This window comes from Marmota marmota, unplaced genomic scaffold (assembly GCF_001458135.2).
Source record: "Marmota marmota marmota unplaced genomic scaffold, marMar, whole genome shotgun sequence".
NCBI lineage: Eukaryota > Metazoa > Chordata > Mammalia > Rodentia > Sciuridae > Marmota > Marmota marmota.
In genome coordinates this window covers 505973-521209 of record NW_026000001.1, presented here as the reverse complement: position 1 = coordinate 521209, position 15237 = coordinate 505973, and the positions used below count along the sequence as shown (strand labels likewise).

At 41.4% G+C, this 15237-nt stretch overlaps 1 protein-coding gene across 2 annotated transcripts in view; it reads right to left on the bottom strand.

Annotated features, from left to right (window-relative positions):
- Positions 1 to 4112, bottom strand: part of Pacs1 (phosphofurin acidic cluster sorting protein 1) — an 85907-nt gene extending 81795 nt beyond the window's left edge. For both annotated transcript variants that reach the window (XM_048807666.1, XM_015503138.2), the window contains exon 1: positions 4087 to 4112. In XM_048807666.1, the coding sequence (XP_048663623.1) occupies positions 4087 to 4097 (11 nt within the window). In that variant the 5' untranslated portion in view covers positions 4098 to 4112. The remainder of the gene's footprint in view (positions 1 to 4086) is intronic.
- Positions 4113 to 15237: the final 11125 nt, after the last annotated feature.

Here is a 15237-nt window from a genome sequence, read left to right as displayed (position 1 = left end):
GCCCTGTGTTGGTTTTTTAAGAAGTCTAATGAGGTTATTAATACCAGAAGCTCAAGTTAAGTGCGTTGATCATATGATTTTTTAAAATATTTTTCAATTGTAGTTGGACACAATACCTTTATTTTATTTGTTTATTTATTTTTATGTGGTGCTGAGGATTGAACCCAGGGTCTTGCACGTGCTAGGCGAGCGTTCTACCGCTGAGCTACAACCCCACCCAATATGATATTTTTTAAAGAATAAAATTTTAATTGTGACAGTTTAAAACCTCCTTTAGTCCACTGAGAATGTAAATTAATGTTCTTCTTTATGGGGGGGAAAAAAGGAAAAGGTCTAAAACTGCTCTCATCATTTTGGGATTCCACAGAGTGCATCTCACTACCACTGTGACATTCCTCGTTGCTGGCTGTCTTCACCTCCCTCAGCAGAAGGAATGGCTAGTCATCGGGGAAATTTCAATAATATTGGTTGATTTTACATAATGTAACCAATAAACAGAACCTATGTTAGAAATACTGCTCTTAGTTCAGACACATGCGGCTTGGGAGGCAACGAGCTTCAAAGCTTAGGGAGGCAACTCTACTGCTGCTGGAGGTCTGCTGTGTTTCAGGGGAGACTTCCTAAGTTACTTTAAATGATTCCTTACAAAACACCAATTCAGTGTTTTTATCTCCATTCTATAAATGAAAAACACTCCCAGGCAAGATAAGTGACTATCTTAAAGTCTCAAAAGTAAGTGCCAGAGCCAGATTCAATCCCCAAACTCTGAAATGACAGCTGCCTTCCTTTCACAGAAGAACCATCCTGATGAGGATGGGGTGGAAATGGGAGAAGTAAGGGAAAATAACAATGAAAAGTAATTAAATGAGAGGGACTTTGCAATTCAATGTTTTATGAACTGAAGAATATCAAAATCTTAACTCTAATACAGAGATTTAAAAGGAAAAATAACAAATTTAAAGGGACAAAAGGAAGGTTTTTCTCCAACTACCTTTGCCAAACTGTCTTGACACTTTGCCAATGATTCATGTGATTTGACAGGCAAGGAAAGGCTGGTATGAGGCAGGAAGGGGTCACAATACAATGTCACTGTGTAAATGTGGCCACCACTGGATTTTGCACCAACCTGTACCATGCCATCTATCACACTGCTAAAATAACAAGTATGTACAGTTATCATCCCAATAGAGTGACAAGCAGGATCTATACTGCATCATATTCATCCTCATAAGCCCTGAACTCAACACAGTGGCTGGTGTAAAGAATATATTCAATAAATGTTGATTGGTTGGTAAACTGGATGAAAAAGAATCCAAATGGACTACTTTCCACTCAAGTGTATCTTGACTACTATAATGCAGCAAATTGAATGTTCAATAAATTATCTTTATAAATGGGTATGTATCCTTCTCACATCATTTTGTTTGTTTGCTTACAGTGCTGAGGATCGAACCCAGGGAGGGCCTCATGCATACTAGGCAAGTTCTCTCCCACCCAGCTGCATTCTTAGCTCATATCATTTCTTTTTTATGGCGGGGGGTGCCAAGGATTGAACCCAGGGGTGCTTTACCACTGAGTCATATCCCCAGCCCTTGTAATTTTGTTTAGAGACGGGGTCTTACTGAATTGCTTACGACCTCACTAACTCGCTGAGGCTGGCTTTGAACTTAGGATCCTCCTGCCTCAGCCTCTTGGGCCACTGGGATTATGGGCACATACCACCACGCCTGGCTCACATCACTTCTTCTGGCATCAAAATGCATGCCCTTTCAGATGACAGACACATGAACAAACATCATAAAATTCAAGTCTGCTCTGTGGCTACAAGGAAACATCGGAGACACTACAGCAAAGTCAGATGTTCAAATGATAAAAGTTCATGTTAAGTAGAGAAAGCAACAGAGATGCATCCCAAATCAGATAAATGGAAACCCAGCACAAATCAGGGTCAGGTAGCATCAAGCCTTTGAACAACTGATTCATCACTGTGGGTACAAGAAAAATTTTTTTACTGATTTTCAATGAATTTTTAAATCAATCTGACTACAGAATAATTTATATACAACAAAACATACCAGGGCTGGGGGTGTAGCTCAGTGGTAAAGCTAGCATGAACAAGGCTCTCAGTTTAATACCCAGGGAAGAAAGAAAAAGAAAGGGCCAAGGGAGAGGAAGAGAAAGGAAGGAAGAAAGGCATCCATTTTATGAACAGTATGATGAATTTCAACGTATGCACCACCATGTGAAGATACGGGTATGTCCATCCTGCCCTATGAAGCCAGGTGGCTCCTTCGCCCTGCTCCAAGCAACCACTGATCTTTTTTCTGTCAAGACATCTCCCTTTTTGTTTGCTTTTGTTTGTGTGGTCCTGGGGGATGGAACCCAGGCCCAGCAAGTGCGTTGCTAATGAGCTGCATCCCAGAAGGCCACAGGTTCGTCATTTTGTCTGCACCAGAGCCACATGTGATTACTGGTTCATTCACCTCTTAAGTCTCTTTTTATCTTTGAGACTTTCCCTTATGATTTATTTGTTGAAATAACTGGGTTAAGAATCCTGTGGTTTGGAATTTGCTGATTGCAACCCTCCCAAAAAAACACTGCCTCTTTGTCCCTTGCATCCCCTATAAACTCAGGATGTATTTTAGTCAGCAAGACAACTTTACAGCGGTACTGTGTACACCTATCAGGAGACATGTATGCTGTCCCATATTTATTTTTCTTTCTCACTTTTTGAAAAATACTATATTTTTTCCTCAACTAAAAATAAAGGTATTTATTATGCTATATGAGGACCAATTAACCTAGAAAAGTATAATGGGACACCAATCCCTGTTTAGATGCACTCAGCACCTAGGGACTAGGCAAACATCTGGAAGACTGGGCACAATGGTGCACACCTGTAAATCCCAGTGACTTGGGGGCGGGGGCAGGGGGACTGAGGCAGGAGGTTCGCAAGTTCAAGGCCAGCCCCAGCAACTTATTGAGACTCTGTCTCAAAAGAAAAAAAGAAAAAGGGCTGGGATTGTGGCTCAGTGGTTAAGCATCCCTGGGTTCAATCCTCAGTATCAAAAAAAAAAAATTTTTTTTTTAATTTGGAAAAAAACAAATCTGACCAAGGTGTGGTGGCAAAGCCTATAATCTCAGCAACTCAATTCTGAGGCAAGAGGATTGCAAGTTCAAGGTCAGCTAGGCAATTTAACAAGACCTTGACTCAAATTTAAAAAATAAATAAAAAGGGCTGGTGATATGGCTTGGTGGTAGAGCGCCTCTGGGTTCATTTCCCAGTGTGTGTGTCAGCAGGGGCAGCGGGGGCAGGGGGCAGTATACAGGAGAATGTGCACAGGCTATATGCAAACACTACACCATTTTATATGAGGTAATTGAGCATCTGGGGATTATGGTATCTGGGGGGGTCCTGAAACCAACCCCACAATCTCCCACAGACCCAAAGGGACAACTGGACTTTGCTGGTTCTGTTCATTATATTACACCGTCACTTTGTGAAGTTATATGTAGAACATACACTGACATTCTCATCTTTTTGTGCTCGTCATCGCTCCCTAACCATATTTTTAGCTCACTGAGAGAGGAAACTCAGTCTTACACTCCTACTCCACCCCTCCCACAAATGCCCTGCACACAACAACTTGCAGGAACGATGCATTCCCTGCTGAGGAGAGGCCCTGTTCCATCCTTGGTGCAGTCAGGCCAGGCCGTTCTCCAGGCACCAACCAGGGAACAACAGAGGCGGCAGTAGCAGGAGAAAGAGGAGTGGGTGGACCAGTGGAAGGCTCAGCACTCAAAACCCCAGCCATTCAGAAAACCTGCTGAGCCAAGTGCATCTCTATAGCCTCTCCTTTCCTTTGGGGAGGCATGTGCCTCTGAACACACAGTCTTTGAGAAAAAGGGCTATTGTCATTGCACAGACAGAACCAAAGGGTGTGGTGAAGAGACGTTCCTGTTCTCTGGCAGGACAAGTCCCTGCTTGACAAGAGTCAAGTAATCACTTTACCAGTTAAGGTAAAGAAACAACCTGTGACCTTTGGGATGGGGAAGGAGAGAAAAGTGGTTTCCATCTCTACTCACCACAGGCCCATGAAGAGGAGAGGTGCATGTTCTATCACCAAGGAAGTCAGTGCCATTTGCAGCAGGAGCGGGGCTCCTTTTCCTTCTGATGAGGCACTCGGCACCTGGGGACTGGGCTACACAAACAGCTCTGGGGCCCTGGCGTGCCAATTACCTCCCACTCATCTCTGTGCTTGGCTGGTTCTTTACTGCCTCCAGAAATAAAATTTAAAACATGGTATTTATTATGTTAAAAATCACTACCTGGTAAACAGAAGTTCTAGAAGCACACCCCCTCTGTTCACCCACAAACAGCATACCCCTCCATGCAAAGGCTATAGCTTCTCTCTTGTTCCTCACCTCCCAGGACAAGCACAAATTAAATTAAGAATTCTCAAAATTCCCAATGGTGTCAAAAGCATTTAAAGTCACTGGGTCAAAGATTCATTTTTGTAGCAGACAACCACAAAGGATTTCAGTGTTACATACAGTGGAAATGATTGAAAGAATTCTAAATATGGATAGACCAGTAATTGAAACTGCTTTCCAATGACTGATGTGTTCTTTTCAGTTCAATATCTATCTCTAAGTCAGCTCCAATTAAAGAAAGTAAGACCCAGCTTTCTGGTTCCACTGGGATATACCTGTCCAGGGATCACTGGTCTGCCAGTTGTGAATCTCCCCTGACAAACCCAGGCATGTTTCAGAGCAAGGAAACACCTGACTACTGGGAGTCAAGGGAAAAGCAAAGGCCACAACCAGGCCAGCTCACTCAGGTCTGGAGCATTCTCCAAGGGCAACCCCCCTGCCTGTCCTCTAACCAGTGGCAATGGTGTGCAACTATGAGACCACTACTGACAGAAACCAGAAAGCAAGATGAGGAACAGAATCCCCTGGAAAACACAAAAACTATCACACAAAGTGGACCACAGGAAAAGAGCAAACACCTCAAATGAGTATTAAAGTTGTCCAAACATTTTGAGCAGCAGAAATTTTCATCTATTACTTAGATACCTAAACTATCCTAGTTCTCCACCTCATTTTGCCCACATAGCCAGTTAGACACACATGGAAACTCTCCTAAAATATCGGACTAATGTATACTTTCAATCACTTTTAACTATTTAAAGTGACTTAAATCTCTGATCCTGGAAAATCATTCTGAATCCAGAATATCTTCAAAAAAGGATGAAGTGGCTGTGCATGGTAGTACATGCCTATAATTCCAGCAACTCAAGGGGCTGAGACAGAAGGATCTCAAGTTCAATGCCAGCCTCAGCAACTGAGTGAAGCCCTAAGCAATTCAGTGAGACCCTGTCTCAAAAAGGCTTGGGGGACTGGGTTATGGGTCACTGGTAGAGCACTTGCCTAGCATGTGTGAGGTACTGGGTTCGAGTACTGGGTTCCGCATATAAATAAATAAATAAAATAAAGGTTCATTAACATCTTAAAAAAAGGGGAAAAAAAGGCTGGGAATATAGCTCAGTGGTTAAGCACTCCAGGTTCAATCCCCAGTACAAGGGGAGAAAAAAGTAAGGGGGGGAAGGAGAGGGAGCAGGGGGAGGGGAAGGGGATCGAATAAAATTACTTTTTTAATTGATTTTATTTTTTAAATACACGACAGTGGAATGTATTACAATTCTTATTACACATACAGAGCACAATTTTTCATATCTTTGTATAAATTATGTTCACGCCAATTCATGTCTTTATACATGTACTTAGGTTTTTTTTGATTAAATTCTTATTACACATATATACCACAATTTTTCATGTCTCTGTTTGTATATATAAAGTAGGTTGACACCCAATTCATGTCTTCATACATGTACTTTGGATAATGATGTCCATCACATTCCACCTCCTTGCTAATCCCCTGCCCCCTCCCTTTCCCTCCCTCCCCTCTTCCTTATCTAGAATTCATTTATTCATCCCATGTTCCCCCTCCCTAATCCATTAGGAGTCAGCCTCCTTATATCAGAGAAAACATTCGGCATTTATTTTGTTGGGATTGGCTAACTTCACTTAGCATTATCTTCTCCATTGCCATCCATTTACCTGCAAATGCCATGATTTCTGGAATAAAATTACTTCTAAGATTCCTTTTATTTATTTAGTTTATATTTTCTTTGCTATGGGATCACACCCCATTAAACATCAAACTAGTGTCTCAAAATTTTTCAAATATTAGAATCTCATTATAGCAAATGATGCTAAAAATATAATTTTAATCGCAACAAGATTTGGTGTGTATGTTGATGAAATGATGCTGTATTTTTAAAAAAAAATCATTTATGGGACTAGGGGTGCAGCTCAGTAGTAGAACTCATGCTTACGAGCACATGTAAAGTCCTAGGTTCAATCCCCAGAGCAATAATAATGATGATAATAACAACAACAGTAACTTATCGTACACCAGTGTTCATCTGCAGTATTATTCACAGCAGTCAAAAGGTGAAAACCATCCAAAAGTCCACCAACAGAGACACACAGAAAGGAACAGTTCCTGTTCCTTGGTTGGATGAGCTGGTGTCTATCTGATGCACTCACAATCACAACAGACTCCCCAATATCATGGGGATCCAGCCAGAACAAACCTGTACTGAGGATGACAGTGCAGAAAGAAGATATGAACTTGGGTCCTCAATGTCTTTGCTCAATTAACCAGCACTAATGTCACCCTGCCCAAGGCTTACCCGAAATACTAGGTATTCTGTGTATAGTCACGAGCTGGTTTCTGTTTCTGGAAAGTAAAAGACTATAACTGACCACACTGACTGTCCAAAAAGCTGGACACGCCACTGTGCAGCAAGGAAAGGCAGAGCCTCAGCTCCCCATCTAAAATAAGCAAGCAAACTAAAGGCAATCGAACTGCCCTCTTGTCACTGAAACTGGACAAAGGCTTAGGACAGCTAAAGAACAGGCTGAGAAAAAGTGCAAGTTAGATTCATTTGCATATTTAGGAATTCACTAAATCCACTCAGAAACCATGTGGAATGAACTGATCACACTTCATTTCAGAAGTCTCAGTCAGCAGACCACTGTAACAGTCTTCATGCTCACAACACCCTGAGATGGACATGAGGCTCTCATTTTACAAACAAGAAAACTGAAGCACAGCGCAGCCACACCCAGAGCAGGCCTGTCATGCACTGCTCTCCACCTGCACATTCCCTTCTTCACCTGGCTGTCCCCCCCACACCCTTCAGCTGCAACTTCAACACATCACTGCCTTAAGAAAGGGACGTCTCTGATGTGTCTCCTGTTAGTGCTACTACTCTCTGCGCCAGGGCAGCACATGGACACTATTTCCAAAGCTGGGCAAAATGCCTGCCCTTAAGAAGCTCCCAGTCTCACGGAGAGACAGCAAGTAAGCAATTCCTTACAATGCAAGGTGGGAAGGAGAGAGGGGCACAGGATTCCAGGGAGGCACCGGGGCTGGGGGTGAGGGAAAACTTCCTGGAAATGTCCCTTGGACAGGGCTCTGAAGGCTAAGTTAGGGGAAAAGAAGGCAAGAAGAAAGCTGTTTTAAACAGAGAGAGCACAGGCATACGTAGAGAGGGTAAGAAGGCCATGAAACTTTAGGAGGACTGCTATTAGATCACAATAGCTGGAGCCTGAGAGCAAAAAATGAAGCTTGAGAGACAGAAGACTCCGTTCTATACCCAAAGGAAGCAACACACTGTGCAGACCTCAAATAACCTACCCACAGCGAAAATAATGGAAGCCCTTACTATGCATCTGGCACCACATTCAGTACTGGATGATTTCAGCTTCACAATGACCCTCAGTATTATTATTCCCATGAGAAACCAAAAGGCCAAGATGACAGACAGCTATTAAATAAATGGCAAAACCAGGTTTTGAACCACAGCTGTACTAATGACTCCAAAGCCCATGTTCTTAACTATAATCTATACATGTCTATCTTACTCTGCGTCAATCTGATTTTACATAGTTTCACGTAATTCAAATAATTATGTTCATTCTACTAGGAAGGCTAGATATTTAAAGGGGCCCCATCTTTTTCACTAAGCAAGTCATAAACACAAGTGTTTCATAAATGAGTTTGCATAAAATGAAGTATACAATTAGTGTTTAGTAGATTTTCATAAATGAAGATCAGGACTGGGGTTGTAGCTTGGTGGTAGAGCATTTGCCTCACATGCGTGAGACGCTAGGTTTAGTCCTCAGCATGAAAGAAAGAAAGAAAGAAAGAAGGAAGGAAGGAAGGAAGGAAGGGTCCATTTACAACTAAAAAAAATTTTTTTTTTAAATGAAGATCAATAGTGCTGTGCTGTGGCTCAGTGGTAGAGTGCTTCTCTAGCATATGTGAGGCATTGGGTTCGATTCTCAGTACCACATTAAAAAAAATATTGTGTCCATCTATAACTAAAAAAAAATTTTTAAATGAAGATCAATGGAAAATCATTCAAAAACAAAAAGTCCTTTGTTTTGCTGCACCCCTAAAAGCAAGCTGGGTCACCAACACCTCTGCTAAGGCCTCCTAAGAAAACCCAGCCAGGATTCTCACTCCTACTGAGACTGCTCAACATGGCCTGATCTGATGCAGAAACATGGCCTCAAGGTGTGCCACCTGGGGTTTGCTGCCAAGGATGGAGACCAAGGCAGGGATGCTTCTTGAATAGATTATCCAAAACATCCACCTAATGAAAGAAACCACACCAGTTCTTTGTATATAAAATAAAAAATTTAAAATTTTTTCTAAAAAATGCAGTGTCTTTACTGATGATCTAACACTGCATGTTTCCACTAAACTATCAACACTATGCTAAGCAAACATTAGAACTTCTCTGTCTTGTCAAAACTAACCTTCCGGGCTGGGGATGTGGCTCAAGCGGTAGCGCGCTCGCCTGGCATGCGTGCAGCCCGGGGTTCGATACTCAGCACCACATACCAACAAAGATGTTGTGTCCGCTGAGAACTAAAAATAAATAAATAAATAAATATTAAAAAAAAAAAACAAAAAACTAACCTTCCAAGGCAGAATTAAAATTATTAAAGAGCTCAATCAATTATTTGAAACAGGTAGAGAGGATAGAAAGTAGTCAATACAGAAGGGAGATGACATGACAAATGGAACCTCTCCTCCTCACCATCATCTTTGAGCATGTAAAATGATACTATGACAAAATGTGTTCACAGGACAAGACATTCTCTCCACTCCTGAATTTGAGTTAAAACAGGAGCTAGAAGTTCCCAGCTACTAAAGGTCTTGGTTCAAATTACTCAGTGTTTAGGAAGCCAGTTATCAGCAAACACATTAACATAAAATGCAAACATATTAATGCACAATGATGGGCTATCAATCACACATTAAAACAAACTACTAGGACACCCTTTACTTTTTAAAAAGTCTTACAATACAAAGGAAGGGTTCACAATCATAATAATTTTCACTGTTACATTAAACACCTATTAGGAGGCTCCAGTGTCACTTTGTGGCAGAGTGCTTACCTAGCATGCACAAGGCTGAATTCTGTCTGCAGCAACTCCAAGAAAAACAGGCACCCAGCAATGCCAGCAGATTTTAAAACATGATCTTATTTCATTTATAAGGTCGCTGTTATAGCCATGTTTTCTGATGAGCTAACAGAGGCTCAGAGAGTTTAAATAAGCTATTTAAGGTCATCAGAGTACAAAGTAACAGAGCCAGATCACCCCAATCACCTGCCATGTTGCTAAAAGCTCTACTAAGCTAAAAGCTTCCTAGAGATGATCTAGCAAACTCACCCAACAACCCGCCATCTACAGAGAACCACAGAGAAGCTAAAGGATGGTTCTAAGGTCCTTCTGCCAAGTTCATACATACCCAAAAAGGGATCTCATAATTCCTGCTCTTCAGGCAAACATTCTGGGGTCATCCTGACTCAGGTACCCTCTTTTTTGATGAGTATTAAAATGTTTCCCATAATCAAACTGAAAACAGAAAATAAGAATGAGGTCAAAGACTGTTACTACATGAAGGTATATGTGTACTGTTACTTTGCTTTGATGGGAGAGAGGGAGGGAAGGAGAGAGAGAGAGAGAGGGGGAAGTTTCAGATATTTCTAATGCACTACTTTCAACCAGTTAAGGGAAGAGTACCAGGATGTCATGCATTCTTCTTGACAGAATACCACCACTTCAAGTCTTCTGCATTTTTAGTAGGGCATTAAAAAGCATTAAAGCAGGAGTTGGCAAACTTTTTCTACAAAATGTCTGAATATTTTAGGCTTTATGGGCAGTAAGGTCTCTGATGAAGCTCAACTTACTACTTGTAGGGAGAAAGCAGCCACAGACTATCCACAGAGGGATGAGAATGGATGTGTTGTAATCAAGTTAGAACATACAAATTTGAATTTCACATAATTTTCACATGTCACAAAATATTATTCTTTGGCTCTTTTTTAAATTCTTAGAAAGGTATGCCTTACAGACTATCCAGCAGCAGGTGGTGGGCTAGAAAGTCCACCTGCACTGAACAACAAAGTGCTGTGATAAGAAGAGAACAAAGATGGTGAGCACAGCCATTCTCAATCTCAACCCTTCTCAACTGGTTTGGTGCACAGGTAAAGGAGGTGTCCCCTTGTGGTAATTTCAGTGACACCTGGGCCTATCTCTATCCTAGTTCTAACCATAACGTATTGTGGCTAATTGTTCAACTGTCTACAGCTCCCCACTAAGAAGGGCAAACAATGTTTTATTTCTTTGAAGAAAAAGAAAAGAAAAAAATACTTGGGGGCTGGGGATGCAGCTCAGTGGGAGGGTCCTTGCCTAGCATAAGTAAGGCCCTGGGTTTGTGCTAAATGAATCTTTAGCACTATACAACAACAACAACAAAATTCTTAACATTTTTATACAGACATTAGCATCAGCTCAAGGTCTTCATACTGGTTCAGCAGCATACAATGAAGGGGTTAAATCAGTGGCTCATCCACTTTTTGCATCTGTTAACAACCTGTTGTTTCTACCGAATACAGCAACACCTGACTATGCTCCTTACTATAATCCTTTAAGGCCAGGTTTCCAACTGACTTGTTCAGACTAACCTGGATGGGAATGATTCAAATACAAATTTAAGATGGCCACAGAGTCACCAAAAAGGCTCCAGGGTACGTGAGAATTGTGCAGAACACAAATGGAAAAGCTGACCACAACACCAGTCTCAAAGTGAGTGATGACTTCAAATAATTAAAGAAAACCTAAAAGCCACAATTACCATATATAATATTAAAATCTACACGGAAAAGCACCACATCACTATAATATAAAGCATAAAAGAGGATATAGATACCTCTTAATCACATTGGGGGGGGGGGCGGAGTAAACTCCCATGCAGGGTCCTTAACCTTTTGTATGCCAAAGTCCCTTGGGTACTCTAGTCCCCTTCACAGATATATATATAAAATAAAAAATTTAAAATTTTTTCTAAAAAAATTTTTTTTTTAGTTGTAGATGGACACAATACCTTTCTCTCTCTCTCTCTTTCTTTCTTTGTGGTGCTGAGGATTGAACCCAGTGCCTCATATATGCAAGCACTCTGTCACTGAGTCACAATCACAGCCCCACAGATTTTTTTTTATTATTAGTTCTAATCAGTTATACATGACAGTAGAAAGCTCTTCGATTCATTGTACACAAATGGAGCAGAATTTTTCATTTCTCTGGTTGTACATGAGTCACACCATTCGTGCAATCATACATGTACCTAGGGTAAAGATGTCCATCTCATTCCACCATCTTTCCTACTCCCATGCCCCCTACCCCTCTCCCTTTTCTCCATCCAAAGTTCCTCCACTCATCCCATGCCCCCCTCAACAGACATTTTTGAATGCACAAAATAAAACGTGTAGTGTAAAAAGGGAAACCAGCTGCAATAATACCTAAGCCACATGATGACTCTCAACACTTCCTGTCTTCCTTCCTGCTTTGTTTTTCCTGCACAGCACAAGTCACTAATACTTTAAACTGTCCTGTATTCGTGTTGTCTCAGTACATCTCCCTAGCTTAAATCTCTGTGCCATGAGGGCAGACATTCAAATATTTTGTTTACCGCTCTATTCCCAAAACTTAGAAAATGCCTGGGATATAACAGATGTTCAGTAAGTATTGAATTATTAAATGAGCTTTCTATCTCCTAAGAGCTTTACTCAATCAAAGGTAGTTCCACTAGGATCTGTCATCCTTAAGAAAGATAATATGCAGGTTGGGATTGTGGCTCAGTGGTAGAGTGCTTGCCTAGCACGTGTGAGGCACTGGGTTCCATTCTCAGCACCACATAAAAAATAGATAGAGAAATAAACAAACAAACAAACAGAAAACAAATGTTTAAAAATAAAAAGAGTACTTTAACTAGCTTTAAAAAAAAAAAAAGAAAGATAATATGCAATACTTTATTCCTTGGAGGAAAATGGAACCGTTTCCATTTATCCACAAAATCCATAGAATCTCATTCATCCACAAATGAAAGTTACTATCTAATAACTGAGGACAAAGAAATGATGTGAAATGCCTCAAGGTTAGTCAATAGACAGAGTCGATATCCCAGGCCCCTGCTCATCAACTCTGCCCCACACTTTCCCCTTTGCCCTATCCCGCTTGCTGCTTTGCCCCCACGAAGATATCTAATTGCGCATGTACAGAGAAGCGGCCACTGGATCTGGGCAAACACAATCCTGATAGATGGCTACACACTCCTTTGCAACATGGTTCTAGGGTTTCCAACGTCTTGCCAAGCAATTCTTAAGAAGAGGAAATGGCTTTCTTTTAAAATCCACCTTAATCACAATAAATTAAAAAGTTAACAAGAATTTATACCCTCACACATGACAGGCAGCCTATATTGTTTAAGAGGAAGGAAGCTTAAAGCCAGGAAAATTAATACTCCCAGAAAATGTAGTACTTTCTCCTGAGAGCAAAGCCCTCACACCGAGGCACACTGACGATCGGAAAAGCAAGCCAAATGCCAAAAACAGAAGAGAGGAAGGAAGGTAAGGGTAACATTGAGGTCAGTCAATGTGAAAGCAAACCAGGTCTGACGGTTTCATAACTAAGACGCAGTCAAAACCTAATAAAAGGCCACTCTGGAGTGGCTAAAGTGGTGTCAGCCTTCCCCCACTCCACCATCTGGAACAGTTGAAAGGCACTGACAGCCCAGGCTTTGGAGAGACACCAATCCCTCTACAGAAATACAGCTTTCCAATTCTGCTTCAGCACCACAATCGTTCACATCCGTGCATCTCCATGAATACAGGGCAAGAGGATGAAGAAACACCTTTAGTCTTTAATATTTTGAACACAAATGAATTAGCAACAGATGTAGAGGCTGGCAAAAAGTTCCACATCAGTGAGTGTCCTAACAGGATTTCAAATTTAAAAAGGGGGAGAAAGAGGGCTGGGGATGTGGCTCAAGCGGTAACGCGCTGGCCTGGCATGCCCGGGGTGGGTTCGATCCTCAGCACCACATAAAAATAAAATAAAGATGTTGTGTCCACCGAAAACTAAAAAATAAAAAATAAAAAAATAAAAATAAAATAAAAAGGGGGAGAAAGAAACAACATTTTTCCCATATGCTTGACTCCAGCTCCACGGGAAAATGCTGATCTAGAGTGTTGACTACAACCAACTGGTGATTATGAATGCTACCATCAGAGGCCATGTCTCTAACTCCAGACCACAGATGTATGCTTCCTTTGAATTAAGCAGGTACAATCTGTAAAACAATTTTGTAACAAATTGTACATTTTAGTGTAATTATACATTTTAGTAAGTCTTAACAAATTCATACCTGGTATAGTCACCACCAATTTCAAGATACAGAATACTTTCACAGCCCTAGATGTTTTCTTGTATTCCATCCCAGGCCCTGGTGAGCACTTTCGTGTCCACGTAGACTAAATGTGCAGTTCCCAGTCTCCACAGGAGTGAAATCACAGTCAGGCTCTTGTGCCAGCCCTCCCTTCAGGTAGCACAAGGTTTCAAGGTTCATTCATGCCAAGCTGTGTTTGGTTTTTCCTTTCTTCCAAGTCCAAGTAACACCTGTACTGCATGGACCACCATCTGTCTATTCATCCATGTGCTGATGGACATTTGGGTGGATTCCAATTTGGGATTATCATGAACAGATCAGCTGTGATTGTGCAATGTACCAGAGGTTTTTGATAACTTTCATTCCCTAACTGGGTGCTGCCCGTATAGTCATGTGTGGCAAAACAACACTGGTCAAGAAAAGACTGCCTATATGTCAGTGGTCCCATAGGATCATATTGCCTACCAACCCTGGAGCCAGCCACCTTAGCTGATCTAAGTACACTCTGATATTCAAAACCTGACAAAATCACTAAGGACACAGTTCTCAGAACACGTCCCCATCACTAAGTGTTGTGAGACTACACTCTCAGGTGACCACAACTCCAACTCTTTTGGTGGCCCTGGGCACAAGGGGAAAAGCAATCATTTATTCAATAAACACTTTAAAAGGGTCTACTATATGCCAGGAACTGCTCAGGCACTGGAGATATGGTAATAAACAGAGAAATCCCTCTTCTATAAAATTTACATTCTTTTTAGGGGGAGGTGCACAAACAAAAATAAATGAAGATCATGATCATGTTAGATGTGGTATGTAATAAAAAAAAGTTCAAAACGAAAGAACAGGAAAGTGACTAGTGGCACATGTGTCTAATTTAGATACCATGGTCAGGAAAGGCCTGTCTGAACCAAGATCTGAATGACATGAAGCCAACAGCTTTTGAGAAGTAGGCTTCCAGGCAGAGGACACTGCAACAGACCCAGAGAGACTGGACTTCTATTCAAGGTGCAGAAAATGGGCATGGGGTAGAAAAGGAAAGAACAAAGCTTCGGGGTAAGGAAGGGGCTGGAGAGGAAGGCAGAGGCCTGCTCAAACAAAATCTTATCGATCATGATAAGAATTTGGGTTTTTTTGGAGGGAATTAAACAGGAGAGTGAAATCAGACCTGCATTTCTAAAAGATAGCTCAATGGGCTGTGCAGAGAGGTATAGAGAGGGTAGAAGCAGATAAGGCAGGGGCTCCCACCTAAAGTAGGTGAAATGGGGTGGCCTGGGCTACAAGAACAAAGGGAACATGAAAGGGTAGTTTAGAACCCACAGGTCTTGCCAATGGAGTGAGTATGGCAGGTATAAAAGAAA